Here is a 14,309-nt window from a genome sequence, read left to right as displayed (position 1 = left end):
CAATGCCAAATTGTACTAAAATCTAATGTGAAAATGTACTAAAATTAACGCCAGAACTCACTTAAATTGATTTCATGATGCTCTAAATCGATGCTGATATGCTCTGAAATTGATGACAAAAATGCTATAAAATCATGCCACAATGCTCTAATTCAATGTCACAGTGTACTAAAATCTAATGTCAAGATGCTCTAAAATCAATACGATTTGGTTCATTTTTGGAAATGTTTTGTAGTTAGTCCAGCTGAACATTTCGTCCTTCACCTTTCACCTAATTTTCAACCGATTTGGTCAAATTAAATTAATTAAAATATTAAGTCCTTTTTTAAAATACCCTCTTGCACAATTTTCAACTTTAAGATGGTTTTATGGTAATTTATAGACAAATTAATCGAAATTAATTTTGTATAAGCATTCAAAAAATTTCCGAAAAAGAATATAAGGCAGGGCTCTTTCTAGGGAGTTCGAGCAGTTCGCAAAGCCTCGGACGCTGTGCCACCCCTTTTTAGCACTTTTCTGTTCTAAAGTGTTTCTGCATTATCGACTTTTCTTTGTGTTGGTTCCTGACTTGACTATCTTCCACAGTCCTTGTTGTGTTCCAAAAGCTACGTAACAGTCGTAACAGGAATCAAAGCAAGGGAAAGTCGATAATGCAGGAGGATTTAAGAACAGTCATGTGATAAAAAAAAATCTTGGTGAGAAAGATTTCTCCTTGTCATTTTTGACAATTAAAATATTTATTCGCATTTCTCTCAGTGTAGCTCTATAATCTTTAATATCAATTTTATGTTGATAGAGAATGTTAATATATTTATTTTAAATCGACTGATTTAATAGTTGTTGACAAATGTTTTATAGAGTTGTATGCAAAAAAAATTTAAATTTCAAGCAGCTTGACATGTATCTCAGTATATCAATGTCAAAATTTAAATTGACATTGACGTAATGCGACAGTTGACAATATTAAATTTTTTTTTTCGAATATCTGACAACGAATTATACGTACCATTTCTTGTGCAGATATATAGAAAATCTATGTATAAAATCAGTCAAATTGTGCGCTTAAAAATTTTTATTGCTTTTTTTCTCATCGTCGAGGGTGAGAAAATTCTTTTAAAATAAATTACCTCAATGTCCTCACTATATGGGGGCAATATAAATGCAATGGTTGGAGTTTGAGTGGTGGAAAAAAAGGAGAAAACTATAAATAAAACAAACGCGACGACAACATATGTTCAATCCCAAGTGATTTATTGAATCGCGTGTTCTCTCAAATAAATGTTTAGCTCGTTCGACTGTCGCGAAAATAATTTTGTGTATATGTTGCGCTCGCGCGAAATGTTTATATTGCCCCAACTGTATATATTACAATATAAAGTTACATTTATCTGAAATTTACTCACTATACTGTTTGTATATTTTGATTTTTTTTTGTTTTTGGGGGAATTGGGATAGAGCGAGTGCAGCCAAGATTATAAAAAACAAAATTATATATATATATATACAGCAGCACATGATGCGGAAAGTAACAAAAAAAAATTGAATTAAATTGCGGGATTTTAAATTATTGCGGTTTTCACGGATGAATCGTTTTTAGGAGTTAATTAATTGAAGAGCAAATAGCTTTTAGCCTCAATGGATAAAAATCTCCGTATTGATTCTTAATCGGTGGGGAAGATAAGCAAATAATTCCCTCAAAATCGTTCCTATCTTTTATTTCTTCGTTTACACCATGCCATGAGCCAACAGAGTTGTAAACGCTAATGAAGCGATAACGTGGATTAAGATAAAATTGCGGATGCTTTAACACAGCTTATCAATTGACATTAAGCTTTTGGACATGGGAATCCTGGAGGTCAAATTCAAGAGTGTTATCAGACAAAACTAGTAACCGATTACTCTTTATTCAATTTGGTGATTATCTCATTGATAGAAATTTAGCAACGAACTATACCAATTATCTCGGACAATACACCATTTTCCCTTAATCCAAGACACTCTCAGGGTGCTTTTTCAATGAGAAATGGACATGTGTAGCAGGACTGTTGAGCCTAGTGGAGTTGGGGGGGGAAAGTCCGTCCTTAGGAAGACTTTTGTAAGTCAACGATACAAATCAGTGTTCAGCTGGGGTGGTGACTCTGAGGGGTGCTACAACGGCTAACTTCAGAGAGTAATATATCGTTCAATTTGACTCCCGAAGGTGCATACAAATCGGGAGGCTGGCGATGAGGGGCACTCCAGCATGTTCCGATGTGGTCAGTAGCATATATTACACATGTTTTTTTTTTTTTAACACTTTACTGTTCCCAAATGCTTCTGCATTATCAACTTTTCTTTGTGTTGGTTCGTGTATCGACTGTTTGATTGTTTTGAAATACGACGAGGACTTGGCTAAAAAGTCGAGACAGGAACCAACACAATAAAAAGTCGTTGTGTTTTCCTCACAATAAAGTGAAGACCAACACATTTTGAGACTTGAGGACTTTGAAATGCGAACATTCGAAATTCGAAAATTTCTTTTTGACTTTTCAAATAGATTTTCGAATTTTTCAAGATTTACTTGTGAATGCAGTCGGATGCATTTCAAAATATCCCAGCTTAAACGGGGCATTCCTGTCGGTTTAGTTTGTCAGCAAACCATGTGAACAGCCCTTGTATCATCCCTATAGCCAATGGCCGCGACAATCCCACTGGATTTCCAGCACTCTTCTCTGACATGTCCACAGATTTTTCCACTAAAAATCCGACGTGGGCTTCCGAGGAAGAATTTGTCCCTAAATTTCCTCCTAGTGTTGTATGAACATTTGCGGAACTCTGTATAAGATCGTCTAATAAGAAATGTCCGCGAGTTTTCATGGACTTTTCCAACGAATATTTCCACGTCTCTTCCTATGAATTATTAGCGGTATAATCGGCAGTCAGCCCTTTAAAAAATCAGAAAAATCCTCTTTATTTCCACGATATTCTCCGCGGAATTTTTCATATAACGGTCTGAAAGGCATCCGTGGCTTAATATTATGGAATTCTACGACTTTTCCAGTGGATTCTTTTTTAAAACATTTTCTTCACAATAACTCCTAAAATTGATTAAAAATGGTGTGGAATTTTCATAGAAAATATCTACAAAAAAAAAGATATCCGCATATAAATGGAGGATCAGTGCCAATTGGCAATTTGGATCTTGAGGAGTATTCATCTATCAGACAAACGCTAAATTGTTCTACTTTTTAATTGAAAATTTTGCTACCGTATCGTACATTTGAGTATGTCTAGTTCGCAAGAATTATAGCGTTAGGGCGAAAAACAAGTGCGGAATTTTAGCGTTTACTTCCACGGAGTCTTGGCCGGAACAATATCGGAAAATGTACTACACTGAGAAAAAAAGAGGGTGCGATTAACTTTTTTTCGTCATAACTTTAATACTTTTTAGGTGTAAAAATATATAGACATTTTTTAATGTTAATTTTACACCTTTTTATGGGTAAAAATAACATGAAAAAGGGTAACTTTAACCCCTAATACACCCAAAAAGCATAATATTTACACCGATTTCGGAATAATACTGCAGGGTAAAATTAACATTTCCGGAATGTTATTTTAACTTTTTCGGATTTCACTCAGTAGGGACATTACTGTTGATTTAGTTTGTCAGCAAACCATGTGAATAGCCCTCGTATCATGGTTTGTGAATAAACTAAACTTTCAATGTGAATTTCTTTTCAATTCTTACATCACAATGAAAAGCTCTGCTTTGCTCTTAATCTGCGTGTTAGACAACTCTAGGATGCGATCATATATTCAGTATCTGGCGTAGTCAATATATGAGTGGGGGTCTTCTGATTCCATATTGAACCAAAGAGAAGAGACAGAGGGAACTAAAACAGCAGAAAAAAATAGAACCTGGGCAGAGAATGGCAAGGTTGAGGATAGACTCTGGGATATCTTTCTATCTTTATCCTCCTCTCCTATTATTATTGCTGAAACTTCGCAATATATGTACATTATATACCTCTCTAGTCAATTCTAGATAGCACAGAATGGTCAAAGGGTAGAGAGAGAGAAAACAATTTAAATGGTGTTCAGTTGCAATTTATGGTGGTTTTTCCCTCTGGTATCAGTGCAAAAAGAAAAAAAAGAGGGGCAAATATTTATAGATCCATTTGGTAAATTGCGTATAAGCTCTTCTCAACTGAAAATAATGAACAAATTCACTCTGGGTGGCAGCAATTGATTATTGTGAACCAATTAGTGATTATAAAGTTGATCTTCTATATGGCTGTTTTGTCGTTTTCTTTTCAAAGTGTCTCTCAGGGAAGAAAATGTTATGGAAGAGTGGGTTAGTCTGCTACACTGAATAAAAAAAGACGCTGAGATTAACTTTTTTTCCTCCACTGAGAAAAAAAGAAGGTGCGATTAACTTTTTTCCTCATAATTTTAACACTTTTTAGGTGTAAAAATATATCAACATTTTTTAATGTTAATTTTACACTTTTTTTAAGGATAAAATTAACATGAAAGAGGGTAACTTTAACCCATAATACATATAAAAGGGTAATTTTTACACCGATTCGGATCAATTCTGCAGGGTAAAATTAACATTTACGGAATGTTATTTTAACTTTTTCGGATTTCTCTCAGTGTATTTGTTGGTAATGTCCAGATTCCAGATGCTATTCCATTTGAGTCGGTGGTGATTATTATGAAAAGGGGTTCAAAAGAGGCAATTATGCATTAAAGAAGTAAAATGAGAAATGGCAATGTTAAGATGGGATTGAAGCTGTGCTAAAGAAGAGGCACTTTTTAGCGATATAAACATAAAAAGCATAAATGAATTTAATGGGTGGTGAAGTGAAATTATGTTGTACGTCGTGTGAGAAAGAGAGGGAGAAAAAGATGGAGAAAGAGAGAGAGAGAGAGGGAGACGTAGAAGTTAATTCCCTATGAAGTATAGAAGAAAAACATTAAAGTAACAACATGAGAGAATGTGATGGTTAATAAATAAATTATGTAAATGGCTTTCTATGTAATTTGAGTTAATTTATATTATTAAGTGTGTTATATTTGAAGTCATGTTTTCATTTAGCACAGTAAAAAAAAAGATATGGGGAAGCATTTGGAAGAAGGAGAAAATAAATTGTTTAAGTTGAACATTTTAAATATGTTCCAAACGCAAGTCGCGTGCTTTCTTATAACTATTTTTATTTTTACCTTTGTTTTTCTTTATTTTTTTTTTTTTAACTTACCTCGAAACACTAACTACTGCGTACTCCTTTGGGGCTCATACGGCTATTTGCAGTGTATAATTTTCTGGTAAATTATTTAATGTACCTCTAACATGAATCTCACATATTAAGTTCCCTCTCAATGGCTCTTTTTTGTCGATATATGGGAAGAAGAAAGGATAGTTCTGAAGCAGTTTTTGTGGTTTTTGTTACTCACAAAAGAGAGAAATGTGAAATATTTCTTGATTAGATTATATCTCAATTGCTAAACGTTCATAATCGTAAAATGGTAATGGGGTAAAGGGGAAAAAGAACAATGTTTTTTGATTATTTTTTGTCTTCTCATAAGTCTTTGCATAAAATAAAGCAATCAGCAATATTCAGAAATGAGGGATTTGTTCTTATCGATAAATTCAGATTTAACAGTGAGAAGAATTGTGCATAAAAATGGTCAAAATGCAAAATGGGTTGATGGAAAATTGTGAAATATTTTTTGATATCTTCCCCGAAGCTTTTCTTTTATTGCTGTTTATTTCGCATATGTGAAATGGAGAAAAATAAACAAGACTCTTTTACATTCTTCTCACAGAAGAAGAGAGTTCTTTGATGTAGAAGGTTGAAAGTCATAGTGGCACATCCTGAAGCTATCAAAAGCTACTAAAAAGTACATTTTTAGCATCCGGTATTTGTGGGAATATGGTATTAACATTCTTGACAGCAATGACCTTGAAATATTCCTTCTCAGGCTACTTCAAGGTTAAATTTCAAACAGCTGTTGAAAGTCAAGTTTCAAGGAATTTGGACACTTTATTTGAAAAACAAAAGGAAACACGTAAAACATAGTGTTGCGGATTTGACCGGAGACCACGACGGCAGGGAGGAAAAACAAAGGCCGGGAGTTAAACTCAACAACACTTTATTTACTTCTCACTGACAGAAATTACGGAATCTCATGCAGCAAAAAAGCGCACAGAGGAGGAAATTCGCGCTCTAGAGTGGAGAACCAATTGCGCAAGCAGGATAGCTGCAGCAATCTTCTCGCTTACTCGAGCGCGGATGATAGACCCACTCTCAAACTTAACCATGAAAGCAATAGTACTCGACTTACTTCATTGCGAGTATAAGTTGCTCACATGAATTATAGGGGTAATTGTAAATCTGAGTAATGCACGGCACTCAACCCCTAAAGAGCGCCGTGCAGCATCCCCTAGGCAGGGTATTCCTCAAAGCAGGTTCGCAACAATAGTTTTAACGAAAACATTTATCATGTCTTCTTATTTTGACACACGAGGCTGTAGCGCCTCTGGTGTTGGGTATACAAACTTAATTTGTGTCAAAGGGGATCGGGAATCCTCGTTTTTTTCATTTTGTTTTTTACACTTTTGTTTTTCCCACTTTGTCTATGGAATCTTTTTTTTCGGTAATTTTTGTTTTTTGGAAACTTTGTCCTTGGAAATTTTGTCTTTCATACATTTTGCACAATTTTCGTAAATTTTGTTTGTAACACATTTTGCACAAGTATATTTTATAACTTTTCAAAAATTTCCCTTTTCTCAGAAAATTTCCCTTTGCCCCAAAGGACGAAAATAAAAACTTTCCAAAACACAGAAAATTTCCCTTTGCCCCAACAGGCGATACTGATTACTTCCCAAAACAGAAAATTTCGCTTTGCCTCGGCAGGCGATACTGATAACTTCCAATTGGTCAGTAAAAAATAAAATATTGGTCAGTAAAAAATCAAATTCGGTCAGTAAAAAAATAAAATATTGTCAGAAAATAATTAAATATGGTCAGTAAAAAACTTTTAAAAAATCAGTAAAAAAATTAAATTTGATCGGTAAAAAGTCAAATTTGGTTAGTAAAAAATTAAATTTGGTCAGTAAAAAAATTAAATATGGTCAGTAAAAAACTTTTAAAAAATCGGAAAAAATTAAATTTGGTCGGTAAAAATTAAAATGGTCAGTGAAAAGTCAAATTTGACCAGTAAAAAAAATATGGTCAGTTAAAAATATAATTTGGTCAGTATAAAATAAAAATTTGGTCAGTAAAAAATCAAATTCGCTCGGAGAAAAGTCAAATTTGGTCGGTAAATTTTTTTTTAAATCAGTAAAATGTGAAATTTAATCAGTGGAAAATTAAATATGATCAGTGAATAATAATTTAGTCAATAAAAAACTAAAAGGAAATCAATAAAAGTTAAAATTTTGCATATCCGGATAAAAAGTATTGCACATTTCGTATTACGGAAACTTCGTATTTTAGTACATTTCGTAATTTACCATTTCGTGTTTCATATTCCAGCTTTTCTGAATTTTGTACAAAAATTAAACAGGTGCTACTGATAACTTTCCAAAGCACAGAACATTTCCCTTTGCCTCAACAGGCGGTACAAATTATTTCCTGAAGCACAGAAAATTTGATTTTTTACTGACCAGGTTCTTTATTTTTTACTGACCATTTTTTATGTTTTACCGATCAAATTTCATTTTTTACTGATCAATTTTGATTTATCACTGACCAAATTTGACTTTTTACCGACCAAATTTGACTTTTCAGCGACCGAATTTGATATTTTACTGATCAAATTTTATTTTATAATGACCAAATTTTTTTTTTACTTACCAAATTTAACTTTTACCGACAAAGTTTGTTTTCTCCGACCAAATTTGATTTTTACTGATCAAGTTTTATTTTCTACTGACCAAATTTTATTTTTTACTGATCAAATTTGATTTTTTATTGACCAATATATACGCTGATGAAATTTGATTTTCACTGACCAATTTCTTTATTTTTTGCTGACCATATTTTATTTTTTTTACTGACCGTCTTTGATTTTTTACTGACCAAATTTGACTTAACTGACCAAATTTAATTTTTTATCGATTTTCTTAAGTTCTTTGCTGACCAAATTTAATATTTTACTGACCATATTTTATTTTTAACTGAGCACATTTTATTTTTACTGACCAAAATTTATTGTTTAATGACCATATTTTATTTTGTACTGATGTTGAGAAGAAAGGAAGCTTTCTTCTCAACATTTTTTTTAGCACTTTACTGTTCTCAAGTGCTTCTGCATTACTGACTTTTGTTTGTGTCGGTTCCTGTCTCGACTGTTTTCCCCAGTCTTCACTGTGTCGGGACAGGAACCAACACTAAGAAAAGTCGATTAAACAGAAGCACATTATTTACTTAATCTTTGGCCTTAGATGATCAAAATAGTGAAAAGAACTTTTGTAAGAAATGTGTCAGAATTGCATCAAATCTCCGATGAGATTTTGATGCATTGTAAGTGGAAATGCTGTGCAAAAGACTAAGGTGAAGATTGTGTGGATTTAGAGAAAATGTCATGACAATATATATCTTTCCTCAAAAATTGCATTATCTCAATGTGAAACGCGAGGCAGAGAGTATGAGTGCATATCGTATGGATGACAATAAAATAAATTAAATAAAGCGGAAAATAGGAAAAGTTGAATAGATAGAAGCAAATCAACATTTATTGTTGGAAATTGCTGAAGTACTTTTTCATTGTATCCAAGTTATAAAATATCATTCCTTTGATATTTCTTTCTCTTGTATTATTTCCATAATATGATTATGAGGATGTACAAAATGTTTGATGTGAGTTATGTACATTTCAGACATTTTTCCGCTACTCCTTTCATATTATATTATCTGCAATTTTTTTATTTGATTGAATGTTTCAGGAGCTCCTATACTTGTGCTAAAAACTTTTCATCTAGAATTGTCATTCTTGCAATATTAAATTGTTTCTCATTGCTCATGCATCTTTTTTTTGGTATTTTCTTCCTTTTTGCAGAATTCATTAACAATAGCACAAGACCCGGGAACTTCTGATGACAGTGGACGGGCTTCTGAGAGATTGACGACGTCCTCTGTGGCTCCCCGTGATGCGGACAGTTCAAGAGATCGACTAAGTGATGTATGTTATTTGATTTATTGACTTAATTACATTTTGAGTAATTTATATTGGTTGGAATTGTTGGAAATTAATTCACTGTTTCTCCCCTTTTTTCCCAATTATTATTCCACAGGCAAGTAGTAGATGTAGCTCCGGGAAAGGATATATCGTAAGTGTCAATTTATACCCTTCTTTATTATCTTTTCTTTATTTTTATTTATTTTTTCTTTGTCCCTTTACACCTCAATGGGTGCAGACATTGTGAACATCTATATAATTTTTAACAGAATCACATTTAGCTAAATTGCCATGATTTTTAAACAGGTTCTCTTGAATCACTTTGCAACAATTTTATTTGTCTTTTTTAATGGGCAAACTAATATGATTTTCATTGGAAGATTTCACTTGGATTTTTATGTGCATAAAATATCAAGAAAACAAGATATATCTTGCTTTAAAAATGGACTTGAGTGCTTCACTTTTTTTGCCCTAAGTGCAATAATTTCTTGTGAAAAATTCCATTGTAATAAGCAGTTTTTTTTTATTGCTTATTATCTTTTAGAACAGTACGAGATTTTTTCTTCAAATTTTATTTACTTCCTTCTGTCTTTTTTTTTAATGATTACTAACAATGTGTTCTTACTAATTGTCGTTGAAGTTGTTTTTTCATTGCGGATATTATACATAATTTTTTACCTAGTTGAATTTGTCTAATAAGAACAAGAATAATATGTAATAATTAAAAATATAAAATTAGCATTAGGTTTTATTTTCATTCAATACCTACATATTCTGGTATAAATGAACATACCTGCTCAACTTTTTATCGTGAAATTAATTATTTTCGCTCAAAATACCGATTTTGTAAAGGCTAACTTCGTACTGTTATATTTTAGAACAGTACGAAATTTCCTTAAGATTACTATGTTTTCTTTTATAACTACGTATTCGTACTAATTTACAAAGTTTAATTATAAATGTTTCTTTTTCCTACATGAACGTTTATCATTTTTCTGAGTGTTATACGTTTTTTGGGGTTTTATATACAAATTCCAGCAGGATTCTTTAAAACAATTTTAAGTGCTACATTTTTCTGAGACTCTTTTCTTACATCTATAGATTTACAATATTCTTTTTCTTTGGAAATTATATATTTTTCAATATGTTTCAGTGAGAAATATTCGTACTGTTATATTTTAGGACAACAAAATTTTCTAAGAGTTCTAATGTATTCTTTGACGCCTTCTTACTAATTTACGATTTTTACAAAGTTTAAGTATAATTAAAGTTTATTCTACATGAACGTTTATCATTTTTTTAAAACAAGTTCAAGCCCTATCTTACGCATAAATTATCTAGTTTTTTCATCAGTGGATTTATTATACTCATTTTCTTTGTAAATGCTATATTTTTCAACCTTTTTGAATCAAAAATATTCAAGCAGTTATACATTAGAACAGAACAAAAATGTCTCAGAGTCATAATGTCTTCTTTTATGCCTTCTTTCTCATTTACAATATCTTATCGACGATTTTTTTTTTTTGATAATGTTTTTTGTGTATCAAGATCATTTTCAAATTGTTATACGTATTTAGGACTATACAAGATTTCAAGAGAATTTTATAAGACAATATGAAGGCTATCTTGTAATGGAATTATCAAATTCCTCCTACTTCAATGGATGTTTTTTCTTTCTCATTTTCTGAGCTTAAATGAGAATCATTGAAACTGATTTTTGTACTGTTATAGTTTAGAACAGTACCAAATATAGTTATACAATTTCATATATAGTTTGTTCTATAATTTCTTTCCTTTCAGCAACCAATGATTGCTTTGGTGACTATCCAATAAATTAAGAGAAGTTATCCTTTATAAATTAAGACAATTGGAACCCCTGTTTTCTGTTATACATCCATTTAATGCCAAGAATCATTCGACTTGTAGTTGTCCAAACAATTTCAGAAACAATCTCACTTATTTTCCGGAATTAATTGATGTATTTCCGAATGTTTTTTCCACCATTTGAGTGCGGAAGCATGGAAAAGCACACAAAAGCGGCAACGGAAAGATATTGTAATTGAAATCATTTGTTGCAAAAGATTTTCATACAATTTGCTCTCTCTGTGAGAGTTTTCTTTTTGAAAAAGTTTCTGTGTTGCCTTTGAGGAAAAACTTTGTGTCGTATTTTACACCCCAAAAATTTTTCTGCAAAGGCAAGAAGAAGAAAGAAGATGGAGTAGAAAATACAGAAGGATTTCTTCCTCATATAACATCCTACAAAGTTCAAAGTTTTTTTTTTGTATCTCGGATGTTGAAATGCTAACGTTAATTTTACTCTCAATGTTATATTTTTTTGGGTGGTAAAACATTGAATGTATAAAAGTCATCCATAAAAATGTGTCAGATGAGAAGTCATACTGTGCTATATGATGTTGATTTTTAATGGATATACTGTATGAATGGGGGAAGTGTTAGATACTTCTTGGGGGACAGGAAGAGATTGACGGGGAGAAGCAAAAAAAAAGTAGAGCCAAGAATATGAGGAAAGAAAGTCACGGAGTGTGTTAAGAAAAGAACATGTAACATCAATATTACTATCCATTTTATTTTATGATACCACTAAAAAACCATCTTGAATTTATTTTATTTGTACCAACATATGACAGTCTATAAAGAAATATAATGTTCCTCAAAATGTTTCTCAAATAGAATGCTAGACGAGGGCACAAAAAAATTGTCGTAGTTGTTGAGAGGAACAGATTTTTTCCAGAACATTTCACCAATATTCTGACGACCGTATGTAGGATGTCATATTAGTATAAAATTACAGAAGTTTAACAGACAACCCTAATTCTAGCAGTTTGTGACACCTGTTTCTTTCGGACACTCACGACTACCTATGAATGAGACTACTGCTAGAATCAGAAAGGTTTTTAATAGAAAAAAAATCATTTATTAAAAATAGTTTTCATTAGCACTCCGATTCTAGCAGTTTTGAGAGGAATTTTAATCTCGGCATAATCCTCTTTGACCTATTTGCTTGATATTGTCAAACTTTTTTATTCAGGAAGTTCATAAACACACAAAACTACTCCAATTTTTTGCGTTACACATAGATCCGATTCTAGCAGTTTCGATAGGATTGTCAACCTCGGCATAATCCCCTTTGACCTATTTGCTTGATAGTTATTGTCAAACTTTTTTATTCAGGAAGCTCATAAACATTTTAAAACTATTCCGATTTTGTGCGTTACAAATAGATCCGATTCTAGCAGTTTAATAAATTCATTGAAACCTCAGAAAACCCTATTTATTCCTTTGTTTGATATTAAGAAACAAATTCTTTTTAGTCGGGAAACTTATAAATGTATCAAATTGTTTCAGCTTTATTACATACTAAACAGATCTAATTCTAGCACTCGTGAGTTTTTCGTGAAACTCTGAAATAATATCATTTGACATTTTCCTTGATATTTAGTGCAGATCTTCATTAGTCGGGAATAGTATAAATTTGTGAAACTGTTCTATATGATTGATTTGCATATAAAACAGATATGATTCTAGCAGTTTTTGAGAGTTTCTTAAAGCCATGAAATAATCTCATACGGTCTCCTGTTTGATCAGTTTGATTGCCAGGCATTTTCTGGGAAAGATAATAAAGATTATAAATATGTAACACTGTTTGTTAAGGTTGTTCTCATTCCAAACAGTTCTGATTCTAGCACTTATGAGAGTGTGATAAGAATGTTTATTAAAATTGTTTCCATATTAAGCAAATGCGATTCTAGCTGTTTCATATGTTTCTTAAGCCCCCTAAAATAATCTTACTTGATTTTTGTTTTATATGTATTAAATATTTTTTATCGGTAAAATGTTAACTAAAAAAATCTTTTTAATATTTTTAAAATACAAAAAGATCCTATTCTAGCACTTTTGAGAATTTCGTATAACCCTGATTATCTCACTTTCTCTTTTGCTTTATATTTAGCGTAAATTATAATTTCCTCGGGAAGTTTATAAATGTATAAAACTGTTATGCTTTTTGCATATCAGACAGATCCGATTCTAGTAGATTTTAGAGCTCTCTAAATGAAAGCCTAGTATAATCCCATTTAATCGTTTGTGCGTTATTAAATGTCAAACCTTCATTAATCAGGAAGCTTTTAAATGTATTAATTGTTTATGAAAATTCTTATTCTAGCAGATTTGACGTTTTTCATGATATTTAATGTCCCTGCCTTTGAAATCCAAAATAAAGATTTATGCATATCAGACTGTTCTTGTTCTAGCAGTTTTGACATTTCTTAAGCTGTAAATGTCGGAAGTCTTACGTATGCAGAATCGTATTCTTGCTATAAGTTCAGTGCTAGTTAAACAATTTTATTTCTAGTAGTTTAATTATTTGGCTGAAGTGGTTTGAAATGTTTGCAAATCATGGAAATGTTCTGGTTTTCAAAGTCTAAAGCCATATCACCAGAGTTAAGTTAAACTGACTAATTGATTTTGACATTTTCTTCTTATGCTGCAATTGATAGAATTACTTATCTGCCCTTGCTCATTTTGCTCTGTCTCTAACGTACGGTTTCTAGTTTTCTAGCAGTTTTACAATTTTGTCAAGGATAAAGGGGTGAATCACATTTTTGTGTGTTAGAATTTATTTCAATGCTTAAATCGATTATATCATTTTGTAATGTATAAAGGCTTTAGTTTAAAACCCCTTGGTATATGGGTATCTATTATTCTAGCAGTTTATACCTAAATTTTGTATAAGAGATGTAAAGACAGAAATATTTATTTTTATTTCAAGTCAAAATGTCAAGATTTTGAGGTCCTTTGGAATATTGTGATTTCATTTGCGTGCGAAAATTTAAATTCTAGCAGTTTTACGTTCGAATTACGAATTCTTCAACTTTTTTCGTTTATCTTTTTAATATTTTTAGCATTTTAGAATGGTCGTTCTGACATATCTGATCTACCTTGTCCCATCCTCAACTGCTAGAATTATTCAAGAGCCTACGAACAGTTGTATACGAACGAATTGTCGGTAATGGTTATGTCTTATTAATTGTTGATATTTAAATATTTAAGTTGCTTTAATTTAAATTAATGCAACGGTTACTGCGTACGTTCTAAATTATTGAATTATAGCACATTCAGAT

General features: G+C 31.7%; 1 protein-coding gene across 3 annotated transcripts in view; it reads left to right on the top strand.

The window, feature by feature from the left end:
* The window catches only part of LOC129806447 (uncharacterized), a 70,366-nt gene extending 61,252 nt beyond the window's left edge, over window positions 1-9,114 (top strand). For all 3 annotated transcript variants that reach the window (XM_055855044.1, XM_055855043.1, XM_055855042.1), the window contains one exon: window positions 9,049-9,114. In XM_055855044.1, the coding sequence (XP_055711019.1) occupies window positions 9,049-9,058 (10 nt within the window). In that variant the 3' untranslated portion in view covers window positions 9,059-9,114. The remainder of the gene's footprint in view (window positions 1-9,048) is intronic.
* The last annotated feature ends 5,195 nt before the right edge of the window (window positions 9,115-14,309 follow it).

Source organism: Phlebotomus papatasi, chromosome 3 (genome assembly GCF_024763615.1).
Source record: "Phlebotomus papatasi isolate M1 chromosome 3, Ppap_2.1, whole genome shotgun sequence".
Lineage (NCBI taxonomy): Eukaryota > Metazoa > Arthropoda > Insecta > Diptera > Psychodidae > Phlebotomus > Phlebotomus papatasi.
The sequence above is the reverse complement of the archived record's forward strand: the minus strand, read 5'-3'. Positions and strand labels throughout refer to the sequence as shown.